The sequence below is a fragment of the Vitis vinifera genome, chromosome 7 (assembly GCF_030704535.1).
Source record: "Vitis vinifera cultivar Pinot Noir 40024 chromosome 7, ASM3070453v1".
NCBI lineage: Eukaryota > Viridiplantae > Streptophyta > Magnoliopsida > Vitales > Vitaceae > Vitis > Vitis vinifera.
In genome coordinates, this window is record NC_081811.1 from 8,398,656 (window position 1) to 8,424,963 (window position 26,308).

At 35.1% G+C, this 26,308-nt stretch overlaps 1 protein-coding gene across 1 annotated transcript; it reads left to right on the forward strand.

The window, feature by feature from the left end:
• The first annotated feature begins 291 nt into the window (after positions 1-291).
• LOC100256590 (myosin-6) lies at positions 292-22,121 on the forward strand. Its single transcript, XM_002268063.4, has 39 exons — positions 292-988; positions 2,373-2,501; positions 2,792-2,935; positions 3,069-3,214; positions 3,299-3,455; positions 3,550-3,608; positions 3,722-3,881; positions 4,583-4,732; positions 4,827-4,963; positions 5,073-5,219; positions 5,360-5,461; positions 6,976-7,033; positions 7,121-7,222; positions 9,350-9,387; positions 9,534-9,660; positions 9,789-9,959; positions 10,063-10,194; positions 10,311-10,420; positions 10,504-10,564; positions 11,251-11,428; positions 11,554-11,759; positions 11,991-12,110; positions 12,436-12,534; positions 15,328-15,540; positions 15,688-15,827; positions 15,978-16,095; positions 16,180-16,224; positions 16,336-16,419; positions 16,530-16,700; positions 18,317-18,469; positions 18,581-18,766; positions 19,978-20,106; positions 20,202-20,272; positions 20,367-20,466; positions 20,624-20,680; positions 21,052-21,108; positions 21,242-21,322; positions 21,413-21,495; positions 21,576-22,121. The coding sequence occupies exons 1-39, from the start codon at positions 986-988 to the stop codon at positions 21,688-21,690; spliced, it is 4,539 nt and encodes a 1,512-aa protein (XP_002268099.2). The 5' UTR covers positions 292-985; the 3' UTR covers positions 21,691-22,121.
• Positions 22,122-26,308: the final 4,187 nt, after the last annotated feature.

Consider the following 26,308-nt stretch of genomic DNA (forward strand, 5'->3'; position numbering starts at 1 on the left):
TAAAAATAAAAATTCATTTTATTTCCTTTTTTATGTAGATTTTTATTTTTAAGAGATTATAATTTTAATCAAATTTCCATTTTAGGATTTAAATTAAATTATTTTAAAATGGTGACGTGGCAGTGAAAAAGGGTCAAAACGCGTGAGAAGGTGTGTAAAGTATCTTCCATCCAATCTAAAAATTAATAAAAAATTAAAAAAATACATCGATGAAACGACGTCGTATTGGGGTGGGCAGTCCTAATCCGATGAGACCGCTTTGACAGTTCAATGTTGTATGCAGTGAAAGCTCGACAAGCTTGGGATTGTGTCTGTCTGAGCTGTAATCTAGGCAAACCTCATTTTTATCGGAAAAATAAAAATAAAAATAAAAATAAAATTGAAATTGAAATTAAAGTAATTTATGGATGAAAACGCTTTAATTTTTCTTTAATTAATAAAATCTAATAAATTAAACTCGACCCAAGAAGGTTAGAGAGAAGAGAAGGGGAGGAGGGAAACCGAAGAGGAAAGAGAAAAACAAAGAAAACAATAACAAAAAACCAAGGGAAGCAAAAGGGTTGTGGGGTGTTTTTACTTTGAAAGGCGGAAGGGGGGGTTTTGTTTTGAATCTTGTTGGGAATCAGAGCGAAAAGACTGGAGCTTTGAAGGGGGGGTTTGAGCTTCTGCTGCTCTTCTTGAAGCTCTGATCTCGAGTGTTGAGTTTCGTTTATACAGCCCCCCCTCAAAAGAAGGAATCAAAAAGTTGTAGTGGGGGAAAAGTTGGGTGGTTTTTGAACAGAGTGGGAGGGATTGTAGTGGGCGTGGGGCAAGAAAAGGAGGGGGAGTTGTGGGATAGGATTGGGATTTTGCTGACTTGAATTGGGTCAATCAGTTTCTGGGTTGGGTTGGACTGGATTGGATTGACTTGGGTGATCTTTGTTGTGGCAATTGGGAGTAGATCGCGAGGCGGCCGCAGTTCCTGATCCGATTAATAGCAGCAGAAATGGTATTGGGATTTTGTTTTTCTGGTCATTTGAAGTTGGGATTTTTTGGGTTTGGGAGATTTGTTGATAATTTGATTGGTTCTTCTTGTTTTGATGTACTGATTGGCTGATCTGTGCTTAATTTGAGGCTTCTTGCCCAAAGAATGTATGAGCAACTATGATCAGTGGCAGTGGAATTTGATCTTTTGCTTGTTTGTTTATTTTATATATTTTCTTTTGCTTTAGTTGCCATTGCAATTAAATATCATCTCAATGTACTGCTTCTTGAGATCCCATTGGTTTAGTTAGGGATATTTAGGGAACTGAACTTACGGGTTTCTTAAGAAATTTGAAAATTTTAACCTAGACAATTCTGATAAAGCAGCTTATCATTGGTGAGTTATAGCATTGGATGTGATAGTTCATATGCCTTCTATTTTTTGTGGGTTTATGGCAATGCTGGCCTCTCAAGTTCAAAACCCAATTCCACTTGAAAATTGTGATATTTTAGAAATGGTTGCTCTAGATTTTATATTTTATGTTTTATGTTTTATGTTCTATGGCATTTCTGATCTGATGGCCTCGGATTGTGTCTATTCTCCTTTCCCTAACAATGCTGTTTATTTTTAGCAATTCCTTTGATGAGTGTTTTCTTTCATAGGAGAAACTGGTTCCCTTAGTTGTGTTGATCTAATCATTGGAAAAAAAGTATACAAAATTTGAACTGTGCTTATGGCATGAGATCTTGGGTATATTTCTGCCAGGCTAATAAGTGATTCTTGATTACATTTCTATCATACTAATAAGTAATATCTGATTGGATTTGAAGTAACTTTAAATCCAAAATAAAAGTCTTGATTATTTTTGTCATATTCTAAGAAATTACAAGAAAGATTCTAAAAGTGGTGGCACTAATATTAACTTTTGTGCCTTTGTGTTTGGCCTAACTTAAGTTTTAACTTATGTACCTTTAGCACTGATATAAATTTTTGTATCTTTTGACCTTTAAATTTACTGCCTTTTATTATAAACAAAAAACGTTTTTGGTCATAGTCAATAATTGCTGTCAAGATATCTTAGCTACTTTTCCTGCACTGATGGCTTACACATTTGATTTAGTGGGATTCTAAAAAATTTTTGACGTGGGATCTAGATAAAAAGTTTGAAGTATCTTAAACCAACGAAAATATATAAAGTCAGTCTGATCTATATATTATTGGCATGTGATACCAGGAATTGGGATCTAGCTAATAAAAGTGATACAGCCATGTTAGCACTAGCATTAAATTTTTATCATGGTTGTTTCTTGCTTGCATATTATGTTGCATTTTATGATGCCTGAACCTTAACAAAAAGAACATGCAATGGAGCTAAAATAGTGAGCTAATGACATTCTTTGACTTGCAGGCTGCTTCAGTTAGTCTGGGGGTTGGCTCTCTTGTTTGGGTGGAAGATCCTGAACTTGCTTGGCTAGATGGGGAAGTGGTGGAGGTTAATGGTGATACAATAAAAGTTGCCTGTACTTCAGGGAAGACGGTCAGTGGTTCATATGGCATTCACTTGTGGGCTTTTTTAATGCACACCTTGTTTTATTGATCATTTTTTGTCAACTACCTCATTATTACTTTCTTTTTCACTTGTTTTGAATTTATTTTCCTTGATGAATACTCAATAATGAAAGTCTTCATTTTAATGGTACTGATTTTCTAACAATGCCTTCCTGCTCTTCTTTGCTAGGTTGATAACATAGATCTAAAAAATTAGGTGTTTTCTGAATTTGGAATCGTTTTCTTACTTTATATCTTTGTTGTTGAAATAAATTGCAGGTTGTTGTTAAGGGTTCTAATGTCTATCCCAAAGATGCTGAAGCCCCACCATGTGGAGTGGATGATATGACAAAGTTGGCTTATTTGCATGAACCGGGGGTTCTACAAAATTTAAGATCCAGATATGATATGAATGAAATATATGTGAGTATTTATTAGAGAAAGTTGCACTTATGAAGTTTCTTTTTGCATTTTTGTAATGTATCCTTTATTTCTGTTCTTTTCATCTTCAGTACCTTTGATATAGCAAGACTAATCTCCTTAATGGCCCCTCCAGACTTACACAGGTAGCATATTGATTGCTGTGAACCCTTTCACAAGATTACCTCATCTATATGATAACCACATGATGGCACAATATAAAGGGGCAGCTTTTGGTGAGCTGAGTCCACACCCTTTTGCTGTTGCTGATGCTGCATATAGGTACTTAAACATTTTTATTTTAAGGTGCTTGCTTGAAAATCTTAATTTTGTGTCGTAATGAAAAATATCACTATGTGGTTGCAGACTTATGATGAATGAGAAAATCAGTCAGTCAATTTTGGTTAGTGGCGAAAGTGGGGCAGGTAAAACAGAAAGCACAAAATTGCTTATGCGTTATCTTGCCTACATGGGAGGGAGATCTGTAGCTGAGGGAAGGACTGTTGAGCAGCAAGTTCTTGAGGTACCATGTCTTACAATTTCATTGTCTCAAGAGAACTTATTAGCCACCCCCATCTTATGCATTTTGTGCGTGTGTATTATTCTGTGTTGGGCAGTCCAATCCAGTTCTAGAAGCATTTGGTAATGCAAAGACTGTCAGAAACAATAATTCAAGGTGCAAAGATCTATTATTTAAAATTTTTTGTCTGTATACACTGTGAAGTTATATGGTTCCTTATGTTTGATTAGTTTTCTATTTTTTACCTGCATTTTTCATGAATGTTGCAGTCGGTTTGGTAAGTTTGTGGAGATTCAATTTGATCAGAGGGGAAGGATTTCAGGAGCAGCTATCAGGACTTATTTGCTGGAAAGATCCCGTGTTTGTCAAGTGTCTGATCCTGAGAGAAATTATCACTGCTTCTACATGCTTTGTGCTGCACCAGCAGAGGTAAGGGGTCTCTGAATGCTACACCAAAATTTTCTTCATGGAGATTGAGCACAATACATGAAGAATGATATTTTCTTTCTATTTTTGTGTACTTGAATTGAATTTTTTTTCCTGAGCATCTTATTATACTTAGAATTATTAGAAGATCCATAAATGAGTCACTATGCTCCTACATGCTTTTGCTTTCAAGATTTATTTTATCATGTTTCATTCTGAGATTTAGTATGACGTTGAGGGCATTAAGAGATGTTTGCAACATTGTGTGCTGTTGGTGTTCTAAAGCTTGGAGCCTGACTACATGCATTTAGTTTTTTATTGAACTGCTTTGTGCTAATTTTATTTTATATTTGGATCTTGAAGTTCAATTTTGTTATTGTTGAACAAAACAAAACCAAAAAATTTTAAAAAAAAAAAAGAAAAAGAAAAGAAAAGAGAGAGAGAGAGAGAAGAAGAAGAAGGAAGTTTTGTGGATATTTTTTTGATAGGAAGTTTTGTGGATATGAAGTAGGCCATTCATGCCAACAACTCTTTCAGCATGTTTGCGAAAATATGGTGACATGTATTAGGTTCCATCTTTTTTGCTGACAGTCTTCTCCTTGGTTCATGCTGAGAAATTAACTTTTTGATGATTCACCAAAGTCTCCAATTTTTTATTCTCTCATTTCCAGATGTCTCTCATTTTTTTTTCCTCATACTGTCAGGATGTTCAAAGGTTCAAATTGGGAAATGCAAGAACTTTCCACTATCTGAATCAATCAAATTGCTATGAGTTGGAAGGGGTTGATGATTCCAAGGAATACATTGCAACAAGGAAGGCAATGGACATTGTTGGAATAAGTTCTGATGAGCAGGTGTTATTATCAGACAACAGGAGAATGTGTTCTCTTCTGGCATTTAAATGTCCAACAAAACTTCATTTACCTACTTTTTCCTTTTCTTTTTCAGGAAGGAATTTTTCGAGTTGTTGCTGCAATTCTCCATCTTGGAAACATTGAATTCAAAAAGGGAAAGGAAACAGACTCATCTGAACCCAAAGATGAAAAATCTCGGTTCCATCTGAGAACTGCAGCTGAGCTTTTCATGTGAATAATAATCTTTTTTCACATATGTGCATTTACACAAAAAGTTACCATCTACACTTGTATGCTCTCATGAGAAGTAAATGCAACTTGACATTGAACTTCCGTTCAGGTGTGATGAGAAGGCACTAGAAGATTCCCTCTGCAAACGTATAATTGTAACCCGTGATGAGACCATCACAAAATGTCTGGATCCACATTCTGCAACTCTGAGTAGAGATGCTTTAGCTAAGATTGTGTACTCAAGGTTGTTTGACTGGTAAGCTTCTATCTCCTTTCCAGAGGAGTTGCAATCTAGAGATTTGTCAATTCCTTCTATTATTTTGTTCAGTTTTAGACTTTAGTCAAAAAATGGATTTTGATTTTCACTTTAACTTTGTATTTGACTTGTTTTTGCAGGCTTGTGGATAATATTAATTGTTCAATTGGTCAAGACCCTGACTCAAAGTGTTTGATTGGGGTGCTGGATATTTATGGATTTGAGAGTTTCAACACAAACAGGTTGTTAACTGGTATGCCTTTTGTTTTCATTATGGATAGAGATTGGTTTCTCACAATTGCAATGAACTGCTAAAAATTGTGTCCATGTGTTTGAGAGAGAATTTTTACTTATGAGTAATGTGTTGGGGCTCTATGCAAACATAATATAGACTGGTTCATGTGTTGGTGTCTTTGTTACTTCATCTGTGAGATAGAGCTAAAATGACTTATCAGCATTAGGATACTCGGTTTTTAGATTTTTGGCCTTTCTGCATTTGCTAAGGAATTGTCCCTGATTCTTTGGAATCTATGGGTTGGCCTGATGTTCTTTTCTTAGTTCTAGATGCTTTCCATGTGGTTTTGTTGCGTTGCATGCTATTGTGCAAATCCTTTGACTTGAGCTATAAAAGAGACTATTCTATTTGTCCAAGATAATACACGCATTTTTCTTTATGCCCACTGAGCACATGTCATGCTGATATGATATGGATCAATTTGATAATCAGAAGAAGTCAGTTTCATTTGGGTGTTCATCCAACTGAATACCTCTTTTCTTGTGAAAATTCCAAGGGGATGTAGAAGCAATGTCTTTTGGAGGTTTATATCTACACTGCAGGTGGACACATTATTTTTCTTAATTGATAAACTCCATATTGGATTGGGATGCTTAGCATGAAAAGGACAAAGTGAACAATCATGACTGGTTTAAGTGAAGTTGTCTGGATTATTCTGAAATCCTGTAGATCCTACACAACATATTTGAATCATCATCATTTTCATTTTTTGATCAGAAACAAGGTAATTCATTGCATTGAATTTGGTAAATTCAATAAAGGATGAGAAATCCTTCCAAGATTTACAGAAGAGTTATAAAAAAGGAAAAGTATGCCTATAAGTTTGAATGTATCAAAACAAAAATCAAAAACAAACTACAACCTGTGGCCGGACTACACATGTCAAGGGGATACAAAGTCCCCGACGGTGGAGACCAAACGTTTAGTCTCTTGCTTTGCATAAATGATCTGCTTCTTGGTCAGCAACATATAAAGCCTCAGAAAAAGAACATCTAAAATTGCTCGCAACATTAATAATTTGATGGATCCATCCATCATACTTCCATGGAACTCTTTCCCTCTTGGACACCCAGGAAATAACAATTAGTAGAGTCACCTTCAAAACTCTGAAAATATTAAAGCTTTAGCCTGTAACTAAAAGAGCTGGAATCTCTTCCTCAATGGCTATGCCTTCTACCGGTTTGAAAATCTCAATTTGGAAGTTTGGATTTTGGATGTGGAGGTAATTAATGGACAAGTTTTATCCATTTATCACATCTTCTTTTGGTGCTGGCCTAGCCATGAGTTGGCTGGGGAATTCACTGTATAGTAGCTGCCCACTGGGGCGCTACTGTTTAGAATCTGAAATAGTTGAAGTCGTCCAGTTTGATATAAGATCTTATCATGATTGAAATGACTGTTGCAGAAACCTGCTTTTTTGATTGTTTGATCTGATGTCCAGTGGACTGTGGATTTGTGCAGCTTTGAGCAATTTTGCATCAATTTGACAAATGAGAAACTTCAGCAACATTTTAATCAGGTGACTGAAAAGAATCTCATTCTTTTCTTTAACCTTCCAGTATCTACGTGACATATTTTTCTAATGCATTAATATCTTCTTGGACAGCACGTTTTCAAAATGGAGCAAGAAGAATATACGAAAGAAGAAATTGATTGGAGTTACATTGATTTTGTCGATAATAAGGATGTTCTAGAACTTATTGAAAAGGTTCGTAGTATCTATCTTTTTTATCTACCATTCTGTGGATTACTTTCATTAATTTTAACATCTTCTCCATTCACATTTAGTCCAGTTTTGGGAAAAGTCAATTTGTGCTTGCTGCTATGAGTACTTTCATTGTTCATTTTTTGTCAAAAAGTGGATAACAGACATGTCCTCAAATTGTACTACAATCTTGATCACAGAATATCTTGTTTGAATCTGATTCTTGCCTTTGTTTTCATTCTAGGTTCAACCCATTTAGGACTTCTTGATGTTAGAAGAAATTTCCTTCAACTGATTTTCTTTTTCCCTATTTCATTTCTTTATGTTTCCTTTTTTTTTTTTTATTTGCGTAAATTTTAATTTTATATATAACTGAATCCTGCACTGTGTTGATTTCAAGTGAAAGATGAAAAAAAATTGAATGAGAACAAACCATGAAAACTACTAAGATTTTCAAAAGCCAAAACATTTCAGTTCTGGAAAAAATGATATGGCTTTTTTCTCCTTGAGCTATTCTCTATTTAAACTTTGAGGCTGAATAGCTAAATGGATGGCAATTGAATCAGGATCTGAGATTATAAAAAGCATACTGTGAGTGAGTGGGAATGAAGTTGTTTTAATGTGAGAAAAGTTAAAACCTTAAGATGAAGCAATGATGAAATTCTTGGGGGCTGATAATTTAAAGTTTGTGAATATTCCTCTCACCAAGAAAAACAAAAAAAGTTGTAAAGAAGTGACTATATTTGTGGAATTCTAGAATGGGGGATATGTACAGAAAAATGCTAAATAATTGGGGGAAGGATCTGTTGTGCTGAGATGAGTGTGGTAACTTGACTTAAACAGCAGTCATATTGAAGTGTACAACATGGCATTCCAGTTCTTTGAGTTAAGGAAGTTGGTATTAAGAAACATATTTCACTTAATGGTGGATCTCAAGCAGGGAAAGTTGTTTGCTAATTCTGATTACTGGAATTTTCTCAATAACTGTGCCCTTAGGTAGCAGTGAGGACCAATGAGCAACTGATGTTAACAACTTTAAGTTGGTTGCTACAACTTAAAGTTAACAGAAATCAAATCAGAGATATATTTCAATCAAAGTCTACTTTGACAGAACTTCAGAAGTTATTGGTTTTCTTTCTATTTTTTATATTTATATTTTCTATGTTTGGAGGGAATAGTGTTGTGTTAACCGGAAGATTTTCTATCATGTGTGCTGCTTCATTTTTGTTGTAACATTGAGTCACTGATTCTGATATATTTGTAGTTCCTTAACTTTACAATCAATAAATTTTAGGCCTGATTCATGTGTCAGGTTAAGGTTTTCAGTGGAATCCATGATAATTGGGATCATCTATTTATTTCAGGTCTCTTTGAATTTATTTGTTTTAGGCATTGTTTTTGCTCTTCTCTGAGAATACCAAACCTTTTTTGGGTAGTCATGAAGATATCGTGATTAGTGTTGTGGGGGATTGTTCTTAGTCTGTTTGGAGCTCAGTGGGTCTTTCCAGAAATTGTAAAGGAGGCGGTTATCAGTTGGAAGGGTTCTTTTGTGGGTAAAAAGAGGGAGAAAATTTGGAGATCCATACCGTTATTTATTTTTTGGACGGTTTGGAAGGAGAGGAATAGATTAACATTTAGGGGTGGGGGTGGGGGGGAGTTAGCTATACAAAAAGTTAAGAATTCTTTTGTTTGTAATTTGTATAATGGTGCAGAGCCTCGTCCCCTTATAGGTTTCCTGGAGTGGATAGCCTCCAGTTAAGGGTTGGTGGGTTTTTTTGTTTCTTTTGATTGTTGTTGTGAGGTCTTCGTCGCCTTGTATACTTCCTGTATGCTATGCGGCGTTTTGCCTTTTGCTAATATGTGTGTTTACTTATCGAAAAAAAAAAAAAGATATCGTGATTAGTAGGAAATGATCTCCTTCAAAACATGTGAACGAAGTATTTTTCAGTTATTCTGTTGGTTTTCTTAACAATTTAATCATATGCTTTATCCTGTAATTAATTTGTTTCAGGATGTAGGCAGAAATATCATTTGAACAGGTGTACTCATGCATCTTCCCAAAAAAAGTGCATTCATGTTGCCCTTTTCTAATCTCATCTTGTTTTTCTAATATGTCCTATTTATGTTCAGAAACCTGGTGGCATAATTGCTCTGCTGGATGAAGCTTGGTGAGTATGATAAAGCAAAATTGTTGTAATTGTTTCCTTAAATTTTGTACAGATAATAACTCCCAATTCTTCAGTTATGCTACTATACTTTTGTTATCATGTTTGACTGTTCTGGTAATAAGATGGCTGAGGCTTTTGTTTGGTAGCATGTTCCCAAGATCAACGCATGAAACATTTTCCCAAAAGCTGTACCAGACATTTAAAAACCATAAGCGCTTCAGCAAGCCAAAGTTATCACGCACTGACTTCACCATTTGCCATTATGCTGGTGATGTAAGTATTTTTTGTTTGTCCTTTTCAGTGGTATCAAGAGTACATTCAAGTCAAAGAATCCAGATCTGAGAAGCAGGACTGCTGGTTCTTTACCCCAATTTGAATATGAAATAATTTGATGATTTCAGGTGACTTATCAAACGGATTTGTTCCTGGACAAAAACAAAGACTATGTTGTTGCTGAACACCAAGCCCTTCTGAGTGCTTCCAATTGTTCCTTTGTGGCGGGTTTGTTTCCACCTTTATCTGAGGAGTCCTCCAAATCATCGAAGTTCTCTTCGATAGGTTCCCGGTTCAAGGTATTAGTAGTTTTCTAGTCTTTCTAGTGGAAATTTTCTGCTTCTTATATGGACTCCTGAGTTTTGAAGTTCATTTTTTTTTCTTTTTCCTTATTTTATGTAGCAACAATTGCAAGCACTGCTTGAAACTCTAAGTGTTACCGAGCCTCATTACATTCGCTGTGTGAAGCCCAATAATCTTCTTAAGCCAGCTATCTTTGAGAATAAGAATGTCCTACAGCAACTACGGTGCGGGGTAAGAATGTCAATATTTTATTTGTGGGTTTTTTTGTATATGTTGGTGTTGTTACTGAAGCTTCCTGCGATTGGTAACAGTTTATACACATTAGTTTAAATTTTTCATTATTTCAGGGAGTCATGGAGGCCATTAGGATAAGTTGTGCTGGATATCCTACTAAGAAACCTTTCGATGAATTTATTGACCGATTTGGCATCCTTGCACCTGAAGTTTTGGATGGCAGGTAGTTTGGTTGTTCTTTGTTGTTACTTTTTGTGCCATACCATTGAATCACCTGACTTATTTCTTTGAATAAATTTATGGCAGTTCTGATGAGGTTGCTGCTTGTAAGAGGCTGCTAGAGAAGGTTGGACTTAAAGGCTATCAGGTAATTGTAATAAACTGATGGATATATAAGAATGAGATCCTATCTGAGCCTTCTGGTGTTTTTTGCACTTCTTCACCCCCTTGTTAAGGAAAGTATGCCATAATCTACTTCTGCTCCACATTGTGTAAATGTGTTATTTAAGTGTAGCTTTAGCCAGATCTTCAAGAGAGTAAGGTAGATCCTATTTGTGCCCCCTATTCTCAAGGGGCACTCACTCATATGTCACCTATCAACAGCACATTAATCTTGATTTGCATTTTCACCATCTTTACTACCTGGTTCTTCTTCTTTTTTATTTTTATTGTTCTTTTTTTAAATTTTCATTTTCATTTCACTTGGTCCTCTTCATATGCACCTTTATTAGCTGCTGGGGTTGGTTTCTGTTTATTAGTGGAACACAAAAGACACCCTTAATTCTGATGTTAACTATGATGTATGAAAATGGTGCCAACACCTTTGGTATGAGAAGAATTACTAACAGGAATTACATTCTATTTGTTGCATGATCACCTCTGTCAGTAGTTCTGTCATAAACTTGTAAGTTGTTATGGTTGCTCATCAAGAAATCCCTGAAAGTGCTGCTTGATCAGTTTCTTTTTCACTAAAATCAGTAATTCTGGTATCATGCATCTTTTAAATGGACAGGTTTTGGGGAACTATTCTTACTATCTACTTCATTTTTGCAGATTGGTAAAACAAAGGTCTTTCTTAGGGCTGGTCAGATGGCTGATCTAGATGCCCGAAGGAGTGAGGTCTTAGGAAGATCTGCTAGCATTATCCAGAGGAAAGTTCGTTCTTATTTGTCTCGCAGAAGTTTCATCTCACTGCGTCATTCTGCAATACAGCTCCAAGCTGCTTGCAGAGGTATTTAATTGTGTTCTGGATTCTTGTTTCTGCATCCCAATCTTTTGAGTTAAGCTTTTAGTGCTATTCAGTTATCCAGTGAGAAGCGTATATAGCTTTTTAGCTTTTGCCTTTGCTAATTGCAGGACAACTTGCTCGCAAAGTTTATGAGAGTATGCGGAGAGAAGCTTCTGCTCTAAGGATCCAGAAAGATTTGCGTATGTTCCTTGCTAGGAAAGCTTATAAAGAATTGTGCTCCTCTGCTCTTTGCATTCAGAGAGGTATGCGTGGCTTGGCTGCTCGTAATGAGCTTCGCTTCAGAAGGCAGACAAGAGCAGCAATTGTTATCCAGGTGAGATCTGTGTTTTGACAAGATGATTGGTTAGTATTTAAAAGTTCTTAAGCACCTTTTGTTGTTAGTTTTTTTTCTTCTTTCTCGTCATTGTGGAAATGTTTCTTTGAGATGCTGTTCATATTGTTTGTATTTTGTCAATTCCTTGCAATATGTTGTTTGTGCAACTTTTTTTCTTTGTTTAGTGCTTTTTTCCTTTGAATTATAAATAACTTTAACTGTTCATCCCAGAGTCAATGTCGCAAATACTTAGCTCACTTGCACTACATGAGATTAAAGAAAGCGGCAATCACCACACAGTGTGCATGGAGAGGAAGAGTTGCTCGTAAGGAACTGCGGAAGCTCAAGATGGTGACTATCTCTTTCTTTTTTTTTTGTGTTTTGTTTTTTCTTTCCTTTTCCTCACATTTTATGCTACAATCTTGTCTTGAGATGGAACACTTCTTACTATCTTCTGGAAGAAATTCTCTCGGGGTTTGGAAGGAACCTATAATTCAGTGATGCATGTCATGTGTTTTGATACAAGTCCTCTATGCCTTAGTTTTGGACTTAATTTTGTTCTTCACATATCTGACCTGCATATACTGTCTAAAGCTATAAGTGCTTATTCTTATTTTGTTATTAGTTACTTCATGTATGATTAGAGATTTTTTGTACTTCCTGTTTTTATTTACAGGCTGCAAAAGAAACTGGTGCTCTTCAAGCTGCCAAAAATAAACTAGAAAAGCAAGTTGAAGAACTGACATGGCGATTACAACTGGAGAAACGCATGAGGGTAAGTATATGTAATCATTTGTGTAAACTTCATGCAACCATGCCCCTATCAATTAAACTATGGACTATAGTTTTTTCAATTTAACCGATTCTCCATAAATGTGGATTTTTTAGTAACATGGATGAGGAGAATTGTAGTAGACTTCCTTTGTAGATTTTAAAATGAGTGATAGACTTCTAACCTGGTAGGTCTTCCTAAAGGTCCTCACTACTGGGACCTTGTTGTTGGAAAATTATCTAGAAGGCTGGCTGGTCAGAAAATGGCTTTCTTGTTCCTTGGAGAAAGAAGGACTTCATCAGGCCTTTCCCATAGAAATTTCTTTGTATTGCCTTTCTATTTTTAGGAGTCACATCTAGGATAGAATTCAAAGAGATTGGGTGCTGGGATAGGGAGGAGAGACCATTTGATAGTTTAAAGTCATGTATGTATGCCTAATTTTGAAGAGATGTTCAGGCCTTTTGGTTTTTCTTTTCCTTTCTTCCTTTTTTTAGTGTTATCAGAAGCACCGTGGGATGCCAACTTTGTGGTCAGGGTGGTCTGACTGACGTCCTTGGAAGCTATTTCCAAAGATACCTTGGCTTTTGCTTGTTCTGTTGTTGACAATAGCTTGAAAATCTGTTTTTAGGAGAATTTGTGATGGGGAGGGGAAATATTTTCTGCTCTTTATCCGTCTCGAAGCTCCTCTCTAGGAATGAAGACATCACCATTTGTCATGTTATTTTCTCTTGCACTCTGTGCAGCATGTCTGCATTTCTTTTTCTTTTCCTGATGGTTGATGTTTGACTCTTTCTTCCAGCCTTTTCTCCTCTAAGTCAAAGAGTATTTGTCCATTTACCTTCCCCTAGAGTAATTTGATTTGGGAACCTAAAGTTCGTAGAAAATTCATAGCTTTTGCATAGTTGGTGGCTAATAAGAAGTTTAATATTAAAGATATGTAATGCAGTAGTAGGCCTTAAGGTAAATTGTGGAGAAATGGCTAAAAATCTCTTCCTGCATTGTCTTGTGGCTTTGACTTTGCGGCAGAGATTGTTTGGATGGTTGATATGCCTTGTGCTCATTCAGAGACATAATAGATATGATAGTTATAGCACTTCAAGGTTTTGGGAGGAAAGCTGGGGCCTCTTCCGTGTCAGGGGCCTATGATAGCTTTTAATTGGGGTGTTTGAAATAAGAGGAATACTACGATCATTGAAGAATACAGGAAGATCCTAGGTGCCTTGTGGGATTTCCCTCCTTACATTCTCTCTATATAGGGGACTGTGATCGGAGAGTCTTTGGTTGTTCTCATCAGTATGGTTTGCTTGGATCAGAGAGAGTGTTCATGATTGTAGGAGTCATTCAGGGTTAATGTTAAGCAAAAATCTTCCTCCTTTGAGTGTTCATTCGTTGGGGGATGTGTGGATAATAGAAATTTGTGGTATAATAAGGGAACAGAGAAGTAGGGGAGGGGTGGGGGGTTGAGAGCCTTCTCCAAACCTGCTGGTTGAGGTTTAGCCATAAAGGCAGAATCATGCTCCATTGGAAGGTTTGATGGAGGCATTCTCGTTGGGTTTTAGTAACCTCTTGGTGGGGGTGAACAAATATGGTTATATCATGGGTTATTTGGGGAATGTGGGTCCTGCGGAAATTGGATTGATGATATGTCAGATTATCAACTTTTATCGTAGTTTTGATGCTCCTTTCTTTGGAAAACTAGGTGCTGGCAGGTTGTCCAAAATGAGAAACCATTTCTCTGGAGTTTTGGCCAGAGATTTCCTTTCTCATGTTTGCTGTGTTGTTGGGGGGTAACAGTTGTAGACATATGTGGGGTGTTGTTATCTTGTGGTACAGATTCTTGTACTTTTCTCTTTCGTTTTGAATCTTTGGTTGAAGTATAACTCATCCTTTACTTTTTCTATCTTTGTTTCTATTAGTGTAATTTTCTCATGTTTATAATAAATAGGAGAAATATGATGTAATGGGCACTAAACCATTTAAAATAAACATTTGTCTTGTGTGTCATTTTTAGAACCTTCCTTGTGTTTGTGCCTATTAAATATGGACAAGTACAACGATAACAATTTGATATGTTCTATGGGAGAACAATAGACACAAAAGCAAGCTGACTGAAGAAGATGAAGGTTCCTTCATCACAGCATTGTGATGATCAACCATTTGTTATTTGATTAAGTTAAACTGACTTTCAGTAACCTTCTTTGATACTTCTTCTATTAATGAAAATCAGGCTTAGCTTGTAAATTGACTGGCTTTCTTCCTTAGATCCCAAGAAAATGCATCCATTCCAAACTTTCTAGATTGCCAACTGTTGTTAAAGGAAAAAGAATGATATTGTTTGCATATTGGGTGGAAAGTGATGCAAAAGTGGGAGGAACCTAAAATCTGTGGCTGGTGGAACTCAATGCATCAGAAGGGGCCCAAAAAACTAAGTGAAGAGGTGCTCCATATGTCAGGGAACTCGCAATATGTATTTCAATTTTGATGTTCAATTTTATTATGCACTACAGTTTATCTTAACAATCTCTTAATGGTTTGACCTCGAATGAACTCATGAAATTAGCTATATAAGCTAGGTTCTTTGTTTACGTAAGCATTCATCCCTTGTAAACTTATATTAGCTGCTTTAGATGGATCTCTTTTCCGTCTTTTCGCTTTCCTTGTAAATTGTGGCAGAAATTAGTAAGGAACATCAGATTATATATTACACGCTTCTTATGTTATGCCTCACCAGGAATTCAGTTGTTTTTTCTGATATGTGTTCTTTCCCAATCACACATTCATCTTCTGTGTTTGTAGGCTGATTTGGAAGAAGCTAAAACACAGGAAAATGCAAAATTACAATCTGCTTTGCAAGAAGTGCAACTTGAATTTAAAGAAACTAAGGAATTGCTCATGAAAGAACGTGAGGTAGCCAAAAGGGCAGCGGAGCAGATCCCTGTCATACAGGAGGTGTCAGTCATTGACCATGCAATGCTGGATAAGCTTACTGCTGAAAATGAGAAACTGAAGGTAAGGAGGATGAAACTCTATGATCTATGTTTTGCTTAAGGATGCTGTCTCATATTCTTCATATGCATTTCAAGAATGTTTTTAAGTTGGGGCACCATCTTGTGCATTTCTAGTTGCTGATATATAGCATCTTGTAATTAATTTCAGTCCTTGGTGAGCTCCCTGGAAAAGAGAATTGATGAAACACAGAAAAAATATGAGGAGACAAACAAACTTAGTGAAGAAAGGCTGAAGCAGGCATTGGAAGCAGACCAAAAAATAGTTCAGTTGAAGACTGCTATGCAGAGGTTGTGGTTAGATTTTGTATAAAGATTCAAGTTGGGTTTATGAACATAATGTTGAATTTGGATATTCCTGCATGCTTATTGATTACCTTTTGTCATGTTATTCGTCTTTGGTTATTTACTTCATAATAACCCTTAGTTTTTTTATTCCAGGCTTGAAGAAAAGTTTTCTGATGTCGAATCTGAGAATCAAATTCTTCGTCAGCAAGCCTTGTTAAAGACACCTGTAAAACGCATTGCAGATATTCTTTCAACTCCAGAAAAGAGTCAGGTATACATGTGCTATTACATATACTCTCCTTCCTCCTGTTCTCCTCCTTTCTTGTGTAATTTATATGTGATTTTTGCCTTGCAGGGTTTGGAAAATGGTCATCACTTGAGTGAAGAGAATGGAGCTAATGTAACTTAATTTTTTTTTTCTACCAAACCTAATTTACCTTTATTATTTATGTCAATGTTATCAGGCTCTTCTTGCTGTTTCATGTCTAAGTAATAGAGCTATCCAATGCAGGAACCGATGAGTGCAATGCCCATTAAGGAGGTTGAGACAGACTCAGACAGCAAGATGAGGAAATCCCATATTGAACGCCAATATGTGAGTATTTACAAGAACTGCAATCTGCTTTATCTTTCTTGGTTTTCCTCTTTCTTTTAGGATCTTGATTAACTAATCCTAAAGTCCTGGGTTCCATGCTTTTGCTGCAGGATGATATTGATGCTCTGATTAAATGTGTTTCAAAAGACATTGGCTTCAGTCAAGGAAAGCCTGTTGCAGCATTTACAATCTATAAATGTCTTCTTCAGTGGAAATCTTTTGAGGCTGAAAGGACTAGTGTATTTGATCGCCTCATTCAGATGATTGGTTCTGCAATTGAGGTAATTAGATTATGTTATCCAACATTTATTTGTTTAGTTTATGAATAAGTTGTAAGTTTCCACATATCTTTGTGGACTGTGGAAGATGATTATGCTTACTTGTTATTGCTCCTTGCAATTATTATCTTAACTAATGGGCTCAGCAAGGGATTCAGCTGATGTACATGGCAAGAATTTGAATTAATTGGGTTGAAAACATAAATCACTTCTTGTTATTTTTCCCTCAACTTTCTGACTGAAATTAGAAAGACCCTGTTGTTTTGTTATGCTCCTCTAGTTTCAACATGAAATTAGAACTCCTATAATGTTGCACCACAAAGGTCGTATCACATATGTTTAATAATATATAATGAGGGCAACGTCCATGTAGATATACGACAAAAAAGTGTCCTTTAAATGAATACATATGAAAAGAATGATCTTGAAGTACATCCAACCCCTCCCCTCAATGGCGGATCCAGCATTGGACGAAGGTGGCCACATGCCCCCTCTCCTCATAACACGCCTATTTTTTTTTTTTTTTGTTTTTGAAAACCTTAAGAATAATTAAGTTTGTATGTGCCTCTGTGTGAGACAGAGAGAGAGGTGCACGTTTGTTGAAAAATTTGTTTTATATTAAGCTGTGGCCAAGACCTTATAATTCGAGTGTTCTGGATATTAAGCGTTTCTGGATTTATAAAATTGTTAGGCTTTCTTTAAGAATATGCTGTCTTGGTTTTAGAAAGTTAAGATGGTGTCCTGGTACTCTGGCTATGGATTGGGATGGGATATGCTTACTGTCTCCCTTTTGGAGAATGGTTTCCTTTTGGTGTTATTTATCCAAGATCATTGATTTTTGTGTTTTGCTTGGAGGATTGATGTGTATGACTATATAAGCATGTAATTTATTTGAACACTTAGTAATGATAATAATGATTTCTTGATAAAATCTAGTACTAGGTTTAATACCATCTTTAGTTTTTCCAGTCTTTAATATTGTATCATATTAAACCTCATGTTAAACTTTTTTTCATTTGTATTTTGGGTTTATTTATTGCTCCAAGGTATGATAAGAATGTGGGGTTCCCTCTTTTTAATGTAACTGCTAGGATTTCTTATTTTCCCAGAATTTTATAATCTGTCTGATGTTATTGGACATGGTACTTAGTGCTTCTTATTGACTTCTATGAAATCTCTGCCAGTTTCAATTGTTTTTGGACTGTTAAGTAAGCCTAACAAACATTTATGTGTGTGTGATGCTAATTGTTTTTCTTTCTATTTTTTTGGTTGGGTCACTGTATTTATAAATTTACAAATAAATATCTGTTTGTTCTCATGGAAATTGAATGATTTCATTTGGTCCTTTGTTTTTCCTATTGCTTGGTTACCATACACTTTTTTCTATGATGAACACATGTCTCTGTCATCATATCATTTTGGAAATCATGGTGTTGACTCAATTTTACTGACAATTGTGTCCAAAAGCTATAAAAACATCATATCATGGAGTTATTTATTTTTATGGGAAATCCAAATGGATCCTTATTTTTTTTTTCCATATGTTTTTTATTGTGCTCCTAGATTTAAAATGTGAGTACACACCGTATGCTATTCTTATAATCTTCTATTGACCGCAGAATCAAGATAACAATGATCATATGGCTTATTGGCTATCAAATACATCTACATTATTGTTCTTGCTCCAAAAAAGTTTAACATCTACCGGGGCAGCTGGTGCAGCTCCACGTCGAAAACCCCCACCCACATCTCTGTTTGGGAGGATGGCCATGGTATTGGGACATTTTGATTTTTCGCTCTTTTTTTAGACCAATTTTGATTGTGATGCAAACTATGATGATCCTTACAATTCTTTTCCTGCATTTTTATATTTTTATTCTCAGGGATTCCGATCATCCCCTTCTGCTTATCTTGCTGCACCTCCATTTGAGGTAGTACGCCAAGTTGAGGCAAAATACCCAGCTTTGCTTTTTAAGCAGCAGCTCACAGCATATGTGGAGAAAATTTATGGAATTGTTAGAGACAATCTGAAGAAGGAGTTGACACCATTGCTTTCCTTATGCATCCAGGTATGTCAAACTTTATTTATTCATTTATTTATTTAAAAAAATTGATTGGTTTTCTCTCCTTTGTTTTAAACTTGTTGTGCCCTTGGGGCTTGGCTCATGAGGTAAAGGGATGGTGAGGGTTTGTGGGAGGTTCCAGGTTCAAGTCCCAATAGGGACAAAAATTTATCTATCAAAAAAAAAAAAAAAAAAAAGTAGATGTGTGACTTTATTTTAGAATGATAAACATAAAGCCTGGCTCAAAGGAAAAAATATGTTTGTGGTTGAGATGTAATAATTTGAATTTCATTGAATAGCCAAATGATGCTCCTGGAACTTTGTAGATGCAAGAGGGTAAAATAAAATCCATATGGGTTCTGTGCTAAGTAAGGTCTCAACTGAACATCTGCACCTTTACAAACTTTTTCTTTTCTTTTTTGGGATCAGGATAAGCTTTGTGTGTTCACTCAGTTGTTGCTTGATTATTGGCAAGCTTGATTTCTTAGGCTATGTTTGGTTATCAGAAAATTTGTGGGAAAATGTAAAGGAAAGAAAATAAAGAGGAAAAGTAGAAGGAAACAAAAAGTGAAGGAAAATAAAAAATATATTTTAAGTCAATAAATTATCTTTATATTCTACTTCAAATTTATTTCACTAATTTTAATTCTTCAATTTAAAGATGAAACAATTTGAAAATGCAAAAATTTAAAGTAACTTTTATTATATTTGATTTTCTTTGACATTTTCTATAGTATAACTAAACATGAGAAAATAATTTTCCTTAATATTTTTTTCTTTCCTTAATATAACATTAGTGAATTTTTTTTTTACTTCATTTTTTTTTTCTTTTTTTAATTTAAAGCAAGGAATGTACTCTTTTTGGTGGAAAGACAGCTTCTGATGTGGTGGAACATGCACTAGTTATGGTTATTCTGCTAGTTTTTTTGTTCAGAATCATTTAATATGACAAGAGCCTTATGAATTTTTATGAAGTTTTGTTGTACTGTTGTTTATAAGTTTCCATTTTTTTTTTCTGAAGCATGTCTGGATTTTATGGTGAAACATTTTATTTTCTCATAATTGAATTATTTCAAATGCCAAATTCATTATTTAAAGAAATTAGTAACAAAATTCATTTCCTGAACTTTCTGGAGTGTGAGTTTTTTGTCATGATTCCATTATCTCTCAAAGTTGTAACGATGCAGCAATTGTGATTTATATTGCTGATATTTTAGGCACCAAGAACGTCCAAGGGAACTGCGCTAAGATCTGGACGGTCCTTTGGCAAAGATTCTCCATCAAGTCACTGGCAGAGTATCATTGAATGCCTCAACACCCTTCTCTGTACATTTAAAGAAAATTTTGTATGCAACTTCCTTCCCTTCAAAAAAATTCTTGTGACATTGTCTGTTTTCTACCTTCAAATGCACTGAAATGCTTATCATTGTTGGGGTTTCAGGTGCCTCCAATTCTTGTGGAGAAGATCTTTACTCAAACCTTCTCATATATCAACGTGCAACTCTTTAATAGGTAATTAGTTATTTTCTTCTTCCTTTTTTCTTTTTGTCACGTTATGCTGAAGTAGAGGTATTTGGTTATATGAGAATTTGCCATGATGTTGCAGTCTTCTTCTGCGTCGTGAATGTTGTACATTCAGCAATGGAGAATATGTGAAATCTGGGTTAGCCGAGTTAGAGCTATGGTGTGCGCAAGCAAAAGAAGAGGTAACTTTCTTGCATGCTCCATCTGGTTTTATCTTCATGTGCTTTATTGTTGCTCTATTATCTAGCCATGAGTAATTGTTGTTTCTCTATTACCATACTTAAAACTCTAGACACGTTTATCTTTTTCATACTTTAATCTCCATGGATTGAATTGCAGTATGCAGGCTCGTCTTGGGATGAACTTAAGCACATACGGCAAGCTGTTGGGTTCTTGGTATGTTCATCTTGTTTCAACGTCGAAGCATCATTTTATGATATACTCAGTTTCATTGCAGTTAGCAATTTTCATTTTCATTGTTGTGATTTTTAATAACTGGTATATCTCAGTGATTGATAATTATCACTCAGATATGCCATTTATCTCTGAATTTTCCTATTTTCCTACACATTGTCCACTAATAATCTCTGAATACAATTTTTTCCTGCCAGAAAATCCTACAATCATTCTCTTTTCTTTTTTTTTTTCCCCTCTCTGTGTTGAGATGAAAGTGGAGAACATCCTATAATCCTAAATGTTTCCACTTTCTTAAATCAAGCCTACTACATACATTATTTATTTATATTTATGCTACTCTTGACCTACAGGTTATACATCAGAAGTACAGAATTTCCTATGATGAAATTACCAATGATCTATGCCCCGTAAGCCTCTCTCTGTTACCCACTTTCTCATTTACTCACATCAATCTTTCTCTTATCCACATTCTCATTTAGTCACATCAATCTTTCTCTTATCCACATTCTCATTTACTCACATCAATCTTGATCTCTTCAGATACTGAGTGTCCAGCAGCTGTATAGAATATGCACATTGTACTGGGATAGCAATTATAATACTCGAAGTGTATCTCCAGATGTAAGTTTGCTTTAGTTGAGTGGGATTCATGTTCATGTTCTTGTCAAGTGAGATTAAGTTGTTAGTGATTTTCATGTCATCTTTCTACAGGTCATTTCCAGCATGAGGGTACTAATGACAGAGGATTCAAACAATGCCGTCAGCAGTTCCTTTTTGTTGGACGAAAATTCCAGGTGAACTTTTCATCTTTTGCATATCTGGAAATATGCATATCATTCAGAAAGTTCAAACTAACTTATGCCTCTGAATGCAGCATTCCTTTCTCGGTTGATGACCTCTCTAATTCCCTGCAAGAGAAGGACTTCACAGATGTGAAACCAGCTGAGGAACTTCTCGACAACTCAGCCTTCCAATTTTTACAGGAGTAAGGCTCTTGGCTCTCTCATTTTTCATCAACCTAGGCAGTAGTAAATTCAAATTTCTCCTGTCCATGAAAACAATATATTGTAAATCCATTCCCATTTTTCTCCACTCCCATGCCCCTGCTGTAAAATTATTTATTTGTTAATTTTTTTTTCAAAATTAAGTTTGTAAAATCTTTATAGCTAAATGGGGCAGGGATACATCTTCTTGGCCAAGTGTGCATTTATTTTTATTTTTATTTTTATTTTTTGGTTTCAATCTTTTGGTCAGTGTGTTAGAAATGTTTCAGAGCTTTAGGAATTTGATACTGTTATTGTAGTGGTATGGTGGAACCATTTCTCCACTTCCACCCAATTTTCATTGTATAAACAAACAAGATATATGAACAAACACCCATTTCTTATACAAGAATTTCTTTGTTGATTGGTTTGTATCATTCTGCAGTTGGGTTCAGTTTTCCACACTCTTAAGAGAGAGTAGTAGTGAATGAGATTGAATTTCTTTTGTGGATTTGTGGGTCTTTGAGATTAACATTCTTCTGATAGATAGTTTAGAATCATTAGGTGAGAGTCCAATGGCACAAAAGCAATGTAGTTTTATTTACTTATACCACCATCCTTGTAGTTCATTTAACAAGGGTGAGAGAGTTTAAATACAAGTAGAAAGAATATGTTTTCATCTTTAAATATTCCAAGAGAGTAGAAAAAAAAGCCTTATATCATATGAGAATCAATTAATTTTGACTTGGTGTGGGACAAATGGTGCAAAAATTAATTTCAAGGCAAAGATTGGGTGCAACTTGGGTAGGTTGATCCGTCGCAAGCCCAACTTCGAGTTGTTTAGGACAATATTTTTAATACTTAGGTTAGGTTTGAATTAAGTTTTTTTAACTTGAATTTAACTCGGGTTGGGTTTAAGCAAATGTTCACATAATTTGAGTCTAACTTGATATTTATAAGTTATATCATAAAATTTTTCATTTTGTTTGAAAGACATAAATTTACTTTTATTTTTTTTATTATTATCTTGAAATATTAACCCATTTACTATTTAAATTTTGGTATAAATACATTAAAAGGAGTTTTTGAAAAACATTGTAGGCAGATTTTAAATCATGCTATTTTACCAACTTGAGTAGAATATGATCAACAAGGGTTCAATTTGTGTATAGAAAAGTGAGATTGGGTTGGACTTAAATTGATTACACGTAGGATTGAATTGAACTCAATTTGATTGTGTTTTTAATTCGTGGGTAGTTGACAATTGAATCCAATTTTTCCCATTATTTTCATATTTGTAATAGTGTGAAAAGAATATCTGACTCCAAGTTGTTCAAAAATAGTGGTGTTGAGTTTCTTGACTCTTTGCCTTAGTTAGGATTAGTTAGTTTTATTTCTTGATAGGGGTAGGGAAGGGATATAAGTTGACAGTAGAGTGTCACATTGATGTGGTGGAAGTGATCAATTTGAGCCTGATTATCCTTAAACCTAATGTGAGTTTTATTTATTTATTTTGACTTGCTCTCCTGTTGTGATTGTGGATAAGAGGCTCGTGGAATTGACATAAGGGGGTAGGGATGAGTATATTTATGGGAGTGAACTTTAGGTGAATATGAAGTGCATGGATACAAGTTATGCCTTGGAATGAAAGATAATTCCGAATCCCATCTGATGCAACCGGTCAAGTTGTAAATACCGAACAAAAAGAGTTGTTAAATTGCATTGATTTGCTTCTGAATTTGGGTTGAGTCTAGGTTAGTCATTAATTCGATCCAATCAGTTGAGTTGTAATCCTAGCTAATGGAAACAAACTCGGTTTGCTTGTTTTTTAATTTGAGTTGGGTTTAAATTAGTTACCAATTCAATTCAACCAATTGAGTTGTAGTCCCATATGTCATTGAAGAAAAGATATAGTCGACATAGTATATATAGTAAAATTTATTATTATTATTATTTTTGTTTATGCCAAACGAAGAAATGCATAAAACTAAATATCTTTAGGTGACGACCAATGGAGGGAATGCATAAGCGGATTTATTCAAGAAGCAGCTTCTACACATTGACTTGCAGAAGACAATAAATGAACAGTGACAAGTATCTGAAAATCACTGAAATTGGGCCAGAAAAATAAAAACCCTTTTGCCAGCCCATGAGGAATTCACATGGGACTACCTTCGAACCTTCACCATGAACACAAGGCCCTTCATCACCACCACGACCACCAAATACTCATAAGCCTGGTTGGGACCATCCATGCCCCCCACAGGACCACTCTATAATCCCCTCATTTATATGCCCCTAATCCCCCACCTCTACCATTGCCCCGTCGGCAATGTTCCCTCCACCGTATCCACCACTGATCCATTTTCATCCGCGTATAAAACGGATAACGGACCCACCTGGGTCAACCCGAGGATTCACCTGACTCACCCATCCTTTGAACACCCTGTAAATGGTCCATAGGTCCCCTCCTTTGGACTCAACCTCTAGGTTAAATTCCTCATGCCCTCACCATCTCATCCACTTACTAGCCAAACCATCACATTTATCACCCCAAATTTTCTTTGCCGACTTCTTTTGAATAGTCTACGTACAAAACTATGCTTTTGGTCTCAATCCAAGCTCAACCCGAATTAAGTCGTGCACGTTTTTTAATAAAAAAAGAAAAGAAAAAAGAAAAGAATATCGCTATCATCCCAATTGTGACGTGATATCGATCCATGTTTTTTTTTTTCTTTTTAATTTTAAAATTTGTATTGCTTGGTGAGCTCTAGATGATGTGGACCAACTTTCATTACTATATGGCATATGCCAGGTGTATAAAAATGTTACTCGAAGTGGCTTATTGTGGTCGTGAAAATTTGTGGTCATTATTCAAGAATTTGGAGTCCTAAGGTATCCAAGAATTGTGCCTCATAAATGAGAATAGAAGTCTACTCTTATCAATTTGATAAGCTCAACTTTCTCCTCCATTGCTATGGACCATTTGATCTTTGAAGTTATACCAAGATTTTGGTTTTTTTCTTACCATTTAATTGGGTCCCATGTGAAACTTGATGATGATGGGCCCATGGGTCCGTCGGCAGTGTGGTGAGTTGCAAGCTCAGCTCAAATGTATTGGGCGGGGTTCAAATGGGCCATTTTGACCCGAACCTAGTGACTGCAACAACTATTAAATTATTAATGGAGACACAGATCAAATTTGTAGCAAGTCGCTATCAAGTATATTTTGTGGAAGTGGCACATGTTTGAGTGCGATTGGGCCATGGCCCAATGTCATTGTCGAATTCATTGGAAAACCCACGTCAAAAGCCCAATCAACATTTCATTGGCTTTGAAATAAGGAGAATTCAATTTCATTGTTCAATCATGTCGCTTTCACTTCAATACAGGCCTTTTGCCCGTCTATCTCCAATAGTAGGTAGCATTTATATAAAATATTTATATATATATATATTTTAAAATGGTAAATAATCTTATTCATAGTATGTTTCAAAGTAATTTTTAGTAACCATTACCCTTCCAGTTGAATTAGCAGAAGCAATGTCTCCTTGCATAATATGGATTCCAAACATTCATAATCCGGACGTGAATGACTTGAATTATTTGAAAAAATTATCGTTTTAAAAATATTTATTAAAATATAATAATTTTAAAACTATTTTCAAATTTATAGCACTTTATATGACATCAATCTAAAAATTTCTTTTAAGGAAACAACTTTATTTGAATTTTGAAGTCAATCTTTCACTTTTAATTGACAAAGCATCACAAATTTAGAAATAATTTTTGAATTACCCTATTTTATATATATATATATATATATTTCAAAATTCATAACCTTTTCATTAGAATCACTACAAAAATTGATTCGATAGTGATTTTGATAATATATTATATAATTAGAAATAAATTTTGAAAGAATTATCAATTTATTTGTTGAGGAATCATTTCAGGTGATGCATTAAATTTTTAAAAATTTATTAAATATCTAATTTATGTAAGAAGGTGTTTGGAAATCCTTTTAAAATTATTTTCAGATAATATTTTAATTGGAATAAATTTTCAAAAATTAGATGATGCGAATAGATTGATAGAAGAAAAGTTGGGCATGATGAGTTTGATAATTAAGATGGTACAATCGTACAAGTGAATTCAATAAAGTTGGGAGATGAGTGAAGCGGGCCACCTTGAATTATTGTGAGCCAACTTTGAATCACAAATTTATGTGAAGGGAGCATATGAATAATGAAACATTTCATCAATATACCAATTTAATCAAGCTTTTGGATGCATCTTTGTGGAATTTTTATGTGTCCTTATTTTCATAGTGATGTAACAAGTCTCTTTTTTTGTACACACACATGCAATCATATTCAAAACTTAATAGGACAACAAAAAATTGTTTTAGAATAAGGTCAATTTACCTGAATTATCAGATGGGTCTCCACATGGATAAGCTTTGATTAAATTCACCAAATCTTGATTGCACTTTGAACACAAAAAATTCCAAAAATGATACTCATAGCTTGCTTGGACCCTCACAAATCAGACATGGCACCTACGCACATCTTTTCTTTTCACTACTCCTGTTGCAGATATTGTACCACAAATTATTAGCACT

Bases quoted from the DNA above. Each gene is read 5' to 3' on its own strand.
- LOC100256590 (XM_002268063.4), top strand. The intron at 16,701-18,316 runs GTAATTAGATTA...TATTGACCGCAG, and splicing joins TGATTGGTTCTGCAATTGAG to AATCAAGATAACAATGATCA. The intron at 20,107-20,201 runs GTATGCAACTTC...TTGGGGTTTCAG, and splicing joins GTACATTTAAAGAAAATTTT to GTGCCTCCAATTCTTGTGGA.